Genomic DNA, 12,432 nt, shown 5'->3' on the forward strand with positions numbered 1-12,432 from the left:
CCCATCCCTACTATTATCTAGAGAAATAATTATCTGATATAATTAATTTTGGAGTTAAAAAAAGCGATATACTTTTGGTAACCTGATAATGGGCTTTCTTATTCTGTACTAGTTAATGGGCTTTCTTATTCTGGACTAGTTAACGGGCCATCATTTTTATGCCAATTGGCCCAGTTAGGCTGCTAATCCAACAATTTTCTAGGGTTACACAGCTCCATCTTCTATAAATTATCAGTCATGGTCCCAACTTACATTAACATCTGCTAGGTTTTACACTGCTTCAATTGCTCATTTTTTTTCTTGAATATTTTGGTGCTCTAATTTTGTTCAATGTCTTTAAATTAAGATTCTTGAGGTTTGATTTCTTTTTTTATTGGGGTGAATATGATGAATGAAGATTTAAGTGATGATCAATTTCATATGATCTTAATTATCTACGTTTGCTGCGTTCTTTCTGATTCACTCTTTTCATATGAATTTAGTTTAATTTGGTTTTAGTTAATAACTTTGATTTAATTGTTTGAAACAATAAATTTTATTTTGGTTTTGGTTAATTAGGATATGGAAGATGATGAAATCAGAAAATCTTAGGACACCTTCTGACACAGTTTTATTCTGTGTATGAGAAAGATTTTTGTTTCTGATTTTGTATCCTTTTTATTTTTCTGTTTTCAAATTAATTTTTTTCTATTTTAATGTAATTTTTTTTTATTATTCTGATTGTCCCGGAGTTGAATCTTGATACAAAAAGAAAAAACAGATTAAAATTAAACTTTATATTGAAATAAAGTGATTAGTAGTGAATCTAGTCTTAAATTATACAACTAAAGACGTGAAATTTTAAAGTATAGAATCAGTTCCATTTCTTGTTATAGTAGTAATTTTTAAGTTGGCTTAAAATTTAAAATGTTATAAGTCCATAACCAAAAAAATTTACAATAAAAAAAGGAATACTGAAAAAAACTAAAAAAGAATCTGAAAATCAAAAATTAAGTAAATAGAGAGATGAATAAAAAAATGGTACAAAAACTTCTTAAACAAATAGATGAATAAAAAAATAGTACAAAAACTTCTTAAACAAATACAAGGATCTCTACATAAGTTTGGCCCCGAAGAAATAAGAACTGAGATCATTCTCATTTATCTCCGGTGAGCATATACGTTAATTGGACTGATTTGCCATTAAGGCTGTGAACTTGAGAAGTATCCATTAACCCGTAAACTAAATTATTCTACCTAATTGACAAATAAAATTTATTTTAGGCACCATTCAGATAAAAAAAATTGACAAATCAATGGCTCTAAATTTGTAAAAAGAGAAATCCAAAAATTTATAAACTTCACCATTTACATTGTATACTAATTTATTGTAGAATAATTTACATTGAAATGAATTTGTAGGAGGGATTTTCAAAATTCGTGAATTTTCATTACATTTTCTCTTGATGGATTCTGGTAAAAATCCATGAATTTTATAAAATCTATAATCTCTCAATACAAATGGTTATTTAGTTTTAACTTTTCAAAAATTTAATTAACTAAATGTTAAGTGTTTTTCTATGGTTATATATTACTTTGTCTTATAACTCAAATGGTATAAGCGCTAAGTAGCAAACTACTAGGTCATGGATTCGTTTCCTCCCACAAGCTCTCTCCCTCCCCGAATTATCAAAAAAAAAAAAGATCATCATTTTATCCAATTATAACTATATGGCAAAGTACACTAAAAGCAGAGAAATGTATCAAATAAATTAGCTAAATTGAACCGAATTTTCAATTGAATGGAGTTATAACATTCTGAGACCAAACCTATTGATACTCACCCCTACTAGTCATACGGTTAATGGGCACAGCTGATGAGAATTAAGAGTCATTTTTATTTCTGCTTTTAAAACAGTGATAGCTGCGAGATAAAAAAAAAATAACCACATTAAACTAAACAGGCACAAAATCTGCCCAGCACTTTTATTCAGCAATGATAGTTAAAATTTAACAGAGAAGAAAAACAAAAATTTAATCAGGCCGGCGAAGGTTGCCATTCAAGCGTTTCACCTGCAGCCATTGGAATGATTTCTCCAAATGAAAATGTAAAAGACTCGGGCACTTCCCATCGGCTCTTGATCAATTTGATCTTTGAAGTGTTCCTTGGAAGTCCATAGAAGTCTGGTCCATTTAAGCTTGTAAATGCCTCTAGCTTATCAAGTGCACCAGCCTATAGTTCAGTTAATACAAAGGCATAAGTTTACGACAAAACTCTCCGTATATTAGTGTGCAATATTCAGGTATAACCAGCCAACCAAATCAAATCAGAAATTTAGTTTGGTCAGGTTTTCGGTTAATTTGGTTTGATTATGGTAAAAAAAATAAAAAAGTTTGATTAATTCGGTTAGGTTCAGTTTTCATTCTGAAATTTCCGAACCGATCAAATAATATCTGCATCGTTGTTTTTGTAATTTATCAAAAATTTAAGGTATTCTTATAATTTTGGGTTAATTACTGTTTCCCCTACGAGTTTAGGTTCGATTTATTGTTTCCCCCTCAATTTTAAAAAATAACCATTTCTCCCATGACTTATGTGTTTTACAGGGTTGAAAACCTCGAATAAAATGGGGTTATAGTTAAAAAAAACTATAATGTGAGAGGAGATAGTAATTTTAAAATTCATGGAAAAGAAAATAGTCGGAGCTACACTTGTGGAGGTGATAGTAGTTAACCCTATAGTTTGTTATAGGATTTAAATATCAATGTCCTCCAAACATGTATGTAGTGAGCAATTAACACCAACATTATTCTTCACAAAAAAACGCCAATTATTGTGTTATTTTTTAGTAATTTATGTTAATGACATTTAATTACTCAATTAACAATTAGCCGAACAATTATTTAAGTTTGTTACAATTGATTTGCATATATTCCGGTAATGGTTCGGTTAAAAAATAAGTGAAATTCAGTTTTGATTAATTTGGCTCGTTTTGGTTCGGTTTACCAAACCGACCAATGCTACACGTACATATACGTGATATTAACAAATGCATGCATTGGCCATTTCACCTAACATCTCTAACATTTAGGGAAGAAAAAATAACCATGACCCACACATAGCATTGGATTAGATTTTATTGGCATTGGCAAGCAGATAAAATTACCTCTTCGAAAACCTTAGCATATAATGACAGAGCAACAGGGGCATTATAAATTCCAGCACATCCACAAGAAGTTTCCTTTCTCTTTCTTTCATGAGGAGCACTATCAGAACCAAGGAAAAATCTTTTGCTTCCGCTAGTTACGGCTGAAACAATTGCTTGTCCTAGATGAGACATAAACATATAAGCTCATAATATAGGAGAAAACACAAACTTTGCAGTTATAAATATTATGCATTTCACTATATGCTCTTTATTAATCACATAACCAAATGTGATAATATATGCTTTCTGCCTTCACCTAAATAAAACACTTGTTGCAAAAAATTGCATGTGGGAATTCATATCATAATCTCCCAAAATGTATATGATTTTTTTTTTGACAGTAAATGTATATGAATTTGTGCAGTGTATATCTCATTATATCAGCCTACCTTGTGTTTAATACTTGTCTAGGCTCATCTATATGACTTCGTACAGACCACAGCATCTACTTCGTTATATCAGCCTTACCTTATTCGAATAGATGCATTCGTTTTTGACATTGTAAACTTAATTCACAACTTTAAGGTAGGGATGGAACATACTGTGTGTTTCCCTTTTAAGTACTGGAAGACAATAATTATGCGGTTGTAATCCTCCTTGAAAAATGGCATTTCGATTGAGAATAAGATGCTGAGGAGTAACAGTTGCTGCCACTGATCCTATAAGAATTAATAGAAGTTAAACATTAATAGCACATGTAATATATTGGAATAAAAGAATGACTGTCTTGAAGGATAAAGGAAATACTATTTTATGAAAGTGGTTAAACATACCTTCATCACAAGACTGAACAAATTTAACGGCATCCATTGTAGTGATGTGCTCCATTACTACCTTAAGTCGAGGAAGCCTTTGGATTAAGGGCTGCAGAATAGTGTCAATGAAAACCTTTTCACGATCAAATATATCAACACTAGAATCAGTAACTTCCCCATGAACCTGCAAAAGTAAATGCAAGGAAAGAAATTAAAAATTTCCATCTAGTTAGAGTTCATGCGACTTAGCTTAAGTCAAAGATTGAATAAATATTTGTGTAGCTTTATACAAAAAGTAAGCGACACTTTTAAGAAAATTTCCTGGAAGTTATTCAATTTTTTTGCTACACACTATTTCTATTTCCCTACAACACCACTACAAATATTTTCGCCTCACGTCTCAAGAAAACTGAAAAAAGTTGCAAGCTGTGCTTTTTTGCTTTGGTCAAGTTTGAACATCAACTTAACTCATTGAATTTCATAGCTCAATAATTACCAATGATAGAAACCAGAATTGTAATTACCAGCAGCGGCATGTTTTGTTCAATCATCTCTTCAAGTACAGGAAGACACTTCCCAAAAAGATCAGTGACGCCATCTTGAGAGTTTGTTGTTGCACCAGCTGGATACAACTTTACAGCAAAAACAACTCCACTATTTCCTGTGCATGTAATAACTTGTCATTGACATGATATATAAAAGGGTTAATTCTTTAAATCAACCAAAAAATATCAGTCTACACAAGAGTCATACTAATAACTAAGCTAAATAACAAATAAGAAAAGAATCAGGACACTCACTTGCGAGCTTAATCTCATTCGAGCTTGTGGTATCAGTCAAATAAAGAGTCATAAGTGGATTAAAGTTGCTATCAGTAGGCAATGCTTTCAATATGGATTCCCTATAAGCCACAGCAGCAGCTGTAGTGGTAATTGGTGGTTTCAAATTCGGCATTACAATTGCCCTTCCAAAATGACTTGCACTGCAACACACAATTAACCATTAACCACCGCAAGCGAAAACATTACATAAAAGGGCACCAACTTATTCTATGAGAATACTAAATTACTATTCTAATTTATAACATAAACCTGTGAGGCACAACAGCTTCTAGAAGCTCCCCATCGCGAAGATGAAGGTGCCAATCGTCGGGACGCGTGATTGTCAGCTCCATAGTTGACGACGACGACGCCCCCGCCGCTTTACATTTCAACTGGTTATATCCTCCTTTATTTGTAACTGGAAATTTCAGTGCCTGCATTACAAGAATTATCAAGATATAAATTCTTTTTTGATAATTGGGGAGGGAGAGCGCTTGTGGGAGTGGACCCACGACGTAAAAGTAAAAGAAATTAGTCATTCAACCCAAAGTAAAAGAAAAGGGGACATACTTTGAACGGTGGAATTGAAGAATTAATCATTCAACTCAGTCAAGCAATTAGTCGAACAGGTTGCCTGCATAAACTGAGAGCCTTCAATTTTAATGCAATAGAGAGGCACTGTATTGTAAATGACCATAGACACTTAACCTCGATTGCAGCGGAAGGAAAGAAGGCAGCGGTGGAAGAAGCAGCGACGGCGGCTCCGAGCGGAATGGCACGGCGATGGAAGGAGCGGAGGCCGGGAAGAGTACTGCAAGAGGAACTTCTTTTCTCTCTTTGAAGACAAGATAAAATGTTGTCTTCTCCAGTCCTTAAATTTTCAATTGTTTAGCAATTAGATCCTTAGATGAAAATCTGTCTATTGAAGTTAACTTCTTTAAAATTCTTATTAATCTAAACTAGATCTATTTTAAATACTAATATTAATATTAAGTGTCTTATTTATTTTATTAATTTTAGTACCAATTTAATATAAAAAATTGTGATTTGAGTAAGGTTTGTATTTTATCATTACTTTAGCTTATAGTTTGGTTCAATTGCTACAACAGATGAATATTTATTTATGGAAAAATTATTCAATACAACTGGGCATATTATCTGTGTAATGAACAGAGTTGTGCCTCAACCACGCAAAAATCATACATTAGTGATTAGTTAGAGATCTCGAAATGAGTTAAGCCATGTTTTTTTCATGTAAGTTATGGGCTAAATCCAGCCCAACCATAAGCCCAAAATAATTCATCGTCTTCTTCGTAGTCTAAACAAAAAATAAACCCTCCCAAAAACCCAGGCCAGGTTTTAGGGTTTAACCATTTCCAGTTCCATGGCCCGATTCTCGAGAGGATCCGCTACATCACGCTTCCTCTGCTCCCTCTATCATTCATCAAGGCAGACTCAATCTCCGACCACCGCGCTCCTCCTCGGAAACTTCCAGCTCCGGCAGTTCTCAAACCCTGCCCGCGCCAAAGATGAAAAGGAAGCATGGTGGAAAGAGTCCATGGAAAAGGTCCGCAACATCGGTATATCCGCTCACATCGATTCCGGTAAAACCACGCTCACTGAGCGCATGCTTTTCTACACCGGCCGTATTCATGAGATTCACGAGGTCCGTGGCCGTGACGGCGTTGGCGCGAAAATGGACTCCATGGATTTAGAAAGAGAGAAGGGAATCACTATTCAATCTGCTGCCACATATTGTACTTGGAAGGACTATCAGGTAATTTAACTATTAGAATTTTTTATTTCTGGAAATTGATCAAAATTGTGTATGAACTAGAAAATTTGAAGGAAATGAAATGATGTAGAAGTTGACATGATTTATGGACAATGGTAGGTTAATTTAGGAATTGATTGAATTTTTGTTATATGTATAGGTAAATATAATTGATACGCCTGGACATGTCGACTTTACGATTGAAGTGGAGAGGGCGTTACGAGTGTTGGATGGTGCGATTCTTGTGTTTTGTAGTGTTGGTGGAGTTCAAAGTCAGTCTATTACTGTTGATAGACAAATGAGAAGATATGAGGTTCCGAGGCTTGCGTTCATTAATAAACTTGATAGAATGGGTGCTGATCCTTGGAAAGTTCTGAATCAGGTATACTATCTTAATGTGATCTGTTAGATTTAAGTTTTATGTTAATTGAAGATAAAGATTATAGGTTTCGTTTATTTTTTAGTTTCTTTATGGTTTTATTCGTATCTCAGGCAAGGGCTAAACTGAGGCATCATAGTGCAGCGGTGCAAGTGCCAATTGGAATGGAGGAGAATTTTGAAGGTCTTATTGATCTTGTGAAGATGAAAGCCTATTTCTTCCGTGGTTCAAATGGGTACTGATTGCAGTTTATGAGTTTTGATTAGTTTCTTAAATAAACCTGGAATTGTATTAAATATGCTTTTGTTTAATTTTTTCGGCTGCGTTTTCTAGAGAAAATATTGTTACTGAAGAAGTGCCAACAAATATGGCAGCTTTAGCCGCAGAAAAGAGACATGAACTGATAGAAGTGATTTCTGAAGTTGATGATATACTTGCTGATGCTTTTCTTGCGGATGAGCCTATTTCATCCACTGATCTTGAGGTATGTTGATAAATGTCCATTGGAAAAAGTAGGCAAGTTGAGGAATATTTTGAAATTATTGGCTATTGATGTTAACATTGCTCTGGATTTTTATTGTTTACTTCAGTAATTGTAGCTTCATCATATCTGGTCTATGCCCTTTTTAGCATCTGAGCTCTGCTGTTGCCTGCTTCTCGCAAGCATTTTCTGCAGTCGCATATAAGTACTGTGGTTTTGACATTAATTTTTTTATTATGTATATCTGCTCGAGTAGGAGGCCATTCGAAGGGCTACTATTGCACGGAAATTTATACCGGTATTCATGGGAAGCGCATTCAAGAACAAGGTGAAATTCTTGTCTTGTACTACCTTGTCCCACAAAGTTTCTATTTTGGGCATCCCAAAATATAGGCAAAGTTGCTACATTAGTTTGAATATTCAACTTGAAATACCAATAATAGCCTTCATTAATTTCAATCACGTTATTATATTCTCATAATCATCATTAACTATCACTTTATCCAATACAAAAATTAATAACAAACTTAGTTTTTCAAAATTTAATTACAATCCCAAAAAATTAGTGTTCCCAAAATATAAATTAATGAAATTTAAGATATCTTGATAATTAAATTAAGGGTATTATTTGAAGTTAACAAGAAATAGTAGTTTAACCTCTATTTCTTAATTCTTGTGCTAAATGAACTTTGCCTATCTTTGTGGCACGGAAATTTTATCATTAAATAATTCATGCTTTATCAGCAGTAAACAGTAATCTTTATTTTCTTTCGTTTCTTCCCTCTATTATTGGCTGAACATTTTCTCGTTATTGCTTTAGGGAGTGCAATCACTTTTAGACGGCGTGCTGAGTTATTTGCCTTGTCCCATTGAAGTCAGCAACTATGCCCTTGACCAATCCAAAAATGAAGATAAGGTATTCACTAATCATTTCTGTTATAACATTAGGCATTCATCTAACTGCATAATTGATGTGTAGGTCATGTTGGGTGGAAATCCAGATGGACGACTTGTGGCATTAGCTTTTAAATTAGAGGAAGGACGTTTTGGTCAATTAACATATTTAAGGTATGATATAGGGTGGATTATGTTTAAATGTAATGTTTTTCCAAATTTTCCATGGGTATAGCTGGATATAGCATATATTAGTGTGAGAACGAATAATTATCTGCTCATGCCAACATTTTGTTTTGACTGAAGAATCTATGACGGTGTCATTCGCAAGGGTGAATTTATAGTGAACATCAATACAGGCAAGAAAGTTAAGGTGAGTTCAAGCATGTAATGTTTCTTTAAGTGCTTTCTGCTTATTGACTTGTATATTTTTTCAATTACTTTGTTTTTATATGATGTGAACATGAGGATGAGTTCACATTTTACGGGCAACAAGTCTGAATCATGTCATGTTTTGTGACTCTAGCCTAGTGAAGTCTATTATTATTGATGCACCTATGTGATCGAGTAGCATGCTATCCTTTTAACAATAATATATGTCACCCGGTTTAGACCAATCTTTTTTTAAATGATTATACTGGAATGGCCAGTATATGGTGTATTATTTCTAGAAGCACTTGCGACTGTTTCCATCTTGTCACAAACAATCCAAATATGTGAGCTAGTTTTGATTTGGCTGTATCATAATGCACCAAAAACATTTTGGCACAGGTTCCTCGCTTGGTACGGATGCACTCTGATGAAATGGAAGTAAGTTTCATTTGACATGTCTCTTAGTAGTTTGTTCTATCAAAAACAATTATGGTTATCTTGAATAAACATCTTCAGATGTATTCACACTGATTTCACTGTTATATTTAGTTTTAATTATCTCCTGTCTTTTCTTGGTATTTTTGATGCTACAGGATATTCAAGAGGCACATGCTGGGCAAATTGTTGCTGTGTTTGGTGTTGATTGTGCTTCAGGTCCGAAGCCTACTTCTTAATTCATTTTCTCTTAGCATTGGTAGCATCATAAGTGACAAGTGAAAGTTTATGAGGGAAAATATGAAAATAGGCAATGAGAGTCATGGGTAAGAGGTTGGAGAAACATATGGGTTAGCGTAACTAAATAAGATACAATTTCATTACTAAATTGTTCTTTTTTTATTACACGTCATGATCTTTATCGCTATAATCTTAATACCATTTTGTTGGATTCATAGGAGATACATTTACGGATGGATCCATTAGATACACTATGACCTCCATGAATGTTCCGGAGCCAGTTATGTCATTAGCTGTTCAACCAGTTTCTAAAGACGCGGGAGGACAAGTGGGTTTCTATAAAGAAATGTAGTTTTTTTTGTTTCTGCATCAGTTGATTAACCAATGTATCTTCTATTCTTCTTTCCCAGTTTTCAAAAGCTTTGAATCGTTTTCAGAGAGAGGATCCAACCTTCCGTGTTGGTTTGGATCCTGAAAGTGGGCAGGTTTGTCTCTCAGTTTCTCCCATTGGTCCTTGTCACACTGTTACCCTGTTAGTGTAACATAATAACATGTCTGTCTCTGTAAGCAGACAATTATTTCTGGAATGGGAGAGTTGCATTTGGACATTTATGTGGAACGCATTAAAAGAGAGTACAAGGTATTTGTGTCGTATGACAGGGAATAGGCTTCTCCCCTCTTCTACTGCTACACTACCAAAAGAAAATATACACTCTTCCTTCTTATTTGTAACTTATTGTCTTGAACAGGTTGATGCAACTGTCGGCAAGCCTCGTGTGAACTTTAGAGAGACTGTTACTAAGCGTGCTGAATTTGATTACTTACATAAGAAGCAAACGGGAGGACAAGGTCAATATGGACGAGTAATTGGGTAAGAAAGATGATTCTATGAAGGTTATAAGTAGCGATCCTAATAATAAGAAAAAACCTGTATAGATATGTTTTTGCCTTCTCGTTTTATTCTAATGCAGTTTTCTTCTATTTATCTACGTTTCTGCTCTACCTATTTTCTTTTCCACGGGAAAATATAAATGAGAAGGGGTGTAGGTGGCCTTGTTGGTTACAAAGTGTGTGAAATTTGTTGCATTGATGGGAAGTTTTAAATGTGCCTGGTTAAACATGCTAATCGTTCTTCATCTAGTTTGATTCTGATATTTGTTCTTCCAGTAAAAGATATTGGTTATGTTCGATTGGATATGCATGTGGATACATTTCTTAATTTTCTTTCCCAAATATTATTTTATTTAATAGCTCTTTCAGCTCCAAAGTTCTTTATTGTATTGCATTGCTGACAGGTTTATTGAGCCACTTCCAGAAGGCTCATCCACTAAAGTTGAGTTTGAGAACATGATGGTTGGACAAGCTATACCATCAAATTTTATACCCGCTATTGAGAAGGGCTTCAGAGAAGCTGCCAATTCGTAAGTACTCTGGCCTTGTGTGTTGTTCTGAGAAAGTAACTAAATTTGACTTTGTATTTTTCAATTTATGTGTCCTGCTTTTAACTAGAAGACCTGGTAAAGCGCTCATCTCACTACTGTTGGTGCTTAATTAATTGGCTCACTATAAACGCTGAATAATATATATTTATTGCTACCACACATATACTATCTTTTCAATTAAACATAAGTAATATTATGTATGGTGCTTGCTTGCTTGCTATGCTAGTTTGACTGTTCACTATAGATTTGATAAATGTGTGAGTACAGATGAAAAATTATGGCTATGATCATTTAATATCGATCTGATAATTGTATGAGGACAGATGAAAAAATCATGGTTATGTTTGCTCTTCTGCTTTCAGGGGTTCTTTAATTGGGCATCCAGTCGAAAATGTCCGAATCGTTTTGACAGATGGTAATTCACATGCAGTGGATTCTAGTGAACTTGCCTTTAAATTAGCAGCAATATATGCTTTCAGACAGGTGATCCTCTTTCCTGTATTAAGTGGTTATTGTATTGTCAATTTAGTTGTACTCATTTTTTTGGAGGTTTCTAGGCCTGACTTAGCTCCCCTACTTTTTCATGAATCAGTGCTATACAGCTGCAAAGCCTGTGATATTGGAGCCTGTCATGATGGTGGAACTGAAAGTACCGACAGAATTTCAGGGTACTGTAGCTGGTGATATTAACAAGTAAGTGGCCTTCCTCTTTTAGCATGTTACTATTATCAAGGCGGCTTCATCTTCTTATCGCTATACTTTCCGCAGGAGAAAAGGCGTGATTGTTGGAAATGACCAAGACGGGGATGATTCTATAATAACTGCCAACGTAAGCATGCTTATCCTCCTTATGGTTCATAGATGTAGAAAATGGAGAAATTCATAAGTGAACTAAATCCACCAGGCTTGTTATTAGTTGAAAAACCATGATAGGACATGGATGGATGGTCATATTTGTGTTCATTTTGAATTATCAATTGTGCGAATTTGAGCTTCAAGCTATCAAGTGACGTTATGGATTATGATGTGTTCTATCATTTGCTTTTTTCAGGTTCCCCTAAATAATATGTTTGGGTACTCGACATCTCTTCGGTCAATGACGCAGGTTCGTACATGGTGGAACTTTCTAAGAGGGACGTGATGCTGTGTCTTTTGTTGCTAAATAGTTGTCATTAGAAATTGCTAATTCATCTAATTAAACAGGGGAAAGGTGAATTCACAATGGAGTACAAAGAACATGCACCTGTTTCGCAAGATGTGCAAACACAGCTGGTAAACACCTACAAGGCAAGCAGGATTACCGAATAAATAGATCGCGATTGGTGAGGCTCGTCGCCCTATATTCTTTACACAAGTCATAAATTATTTTGTTCTACAATTATAGAATTTGTAACTTTTTAGATCATAAGTTTGGTCGATCAATTTTTGGGCTCTAATATATAAAATTTATTAATGGCTACTTGTAAATTAATTTTTCTCACCAAGCAAGTTGGAGTTATATAGCAATAGTTGGCCAATGAATAAATGTCAAGTCCAATTTTCATCTTCTGTATGCTCACACTGTTTGTCAGCAGTATTTGCACTTGTAATCTTTTTACGATACAATCTAATAAATGTTTAATCTGAAATGTAGTAGAACTAAGCGAGAAAA

At 34.3% G+C, this 12,432-nt stretch overlaps 2 protein-coding genes and 2 non-coding genes across 4 annotated transcripts; 3 read left to right on the plus strand and 1 right to left on the minus strand.

The window, feature by feature from the left end:
• The first annotated feature begins 376 nt into the window (after nt 1-376).
• LOC126658967 (small nucleolar RNA R32/R81/Z41) lies at nt 377-465 on the plus strand. Its single transcript, XR_007634531.1, has one exon. It is a non-coding gene; the product is annotated as a small nucleolar RNA R32/R81/Z41 (small nucleolar RNA).
• A 95-nt stretch (nt 466-560) lies between these two features.
• Nucleotides 561-651, plus strand: LOC126658966 (small nucleolar RNA snoR31/Z110/Z27). Its single transcript, XR_007634530.1, has one exon. It is a non-coding gene; the product is annotated as a small nucleolar RNA snoR31/Z110/Z27 (small nucleolar RNA).
• Nucleotides 652-1,930: 1,279 nt separating this feature from the next.
• LOC126655121 (dihydroorotase, mitochondrial) lies at nt 1,931-5,704 on the minus strand. Its single transcript, XM_050349123.2, has 9 exons — nt 5,473-5,704; nt 5,335-5,398; nt 5,035-5,198; nt 4,744-4,925; nt 4,468-4,604; nt 3,962-4,127; nt 3,731-3,847; nt 3,147-3,307; nt 1,931-2,212 (listed from the first exon to the last, which is right to left on the minus strand). The coding sequence occupies exons 2-9, from the start codon at nt 5,362-5,364 to the stop codon at nt 2,018-2,020; spliced, it is 1,152 nt and encodes a 383-aa protein (XP_050205080.1). The 5' UTR covers nt 5,365-5,398; nt 5,473-5,704; the 3' UTR covers nt 1,931-2,017.
• Nucleotides 5,705-6,079: 375 nt separating this feature from the next.
• Nucleotides 6,080-12,409, plus strand: LOC126655120 (elongation factor G-1, mitochondrial-like). The gene is made up of 20 exons (XM_050349122.2): nt 6,080-6,541; nt 6,699-6,920; nt 7,031-7,152; nt 7,251-7,401; nt 7,655-7,726; nt 8,219-8,314; nt 8,378-8,466; nt 8,599-8,665; nt 9,064-9,102; nt 9,258-9,318; nt 9,558-9,667; nt 9,750-9,824; nt 9,911-9,979; nt 10,089-10,210; nt 10,635-10,760; nt 11,144-11,264; nt 11,374-11,474; nt 11,550-11,610; nt 11,833-11,886; nt 11,985-12,409. The coding sequence occupies exons 1-20, from the start codon at nt 6,149-6,151 to the stop codon at nt 12,087-12,089; spliced, it is 2,256 nt and encodes a 751-aa protein (XP_050205079.1). The 5' UTR covers nt 6,080-6,148; the 3' UTR covers nt 12,090-12,409.
• The last annotated feature ends 23 nt before the right edge of the window (nt 12,410-12,432 follow it).

Source organism: Mercurialis annua, linkage group LG7, assembly GCF_937616625.2.
Source record: "Mercurialis annua linkage group LG7, ddMerAnnu1.2, whole genome shotgun sequence".
Taxonomy (NCBI): domain Eukaryota; kingdom Viridiplantae; phylum Streptophyta; class Magnoliopsida; order Malpighiales; family Euphorbiaceae; genus Mercurialis; species Mercurialis annua.

Coding starts and splice junctions, on each gene's coding strand:
- LOC126655121 (XM_050349123.2), bottom strand. CDS start 5,364: ATGATTAATTCTTCAATTCCACCGTTCAAA. Junction 5,199..5,334: donor CTTCAATTCCACCGTTCAAA/GTATGTCCCCTT, acceptor CTTGTAATGCAG/GCACTGAAATTTCCAGTTAC. Junction 4,605..4,743: donor GAATGAGATTAAGCTCGCAA/GTGAGTGTCCTG, acceptor TTACATGCACAG/GAAATAGTGGAGTTGTTTTT.
- LOC126655120 (XM_050349122.2), top strand. CDS start 6,149: ATGGCCCGATTCTCGAGAGGATCCGCTACATCACGCTTCCTCTGCTCC. Junction 9,668..9,749: donor CTAAAGACGCGGGAGGACAA/GTGGGTTTCTAT, acceptor CTTCTTTCCCAG/TTTTCAAAAGCTTTGAATCG. Junction 11,611..11,832: donor ATTCTATAATAACTGCCAAC/GTAAGCATGCTT, acceptor TGCTTTTTTCAG/GTTCCCCTAAATAATATGTT.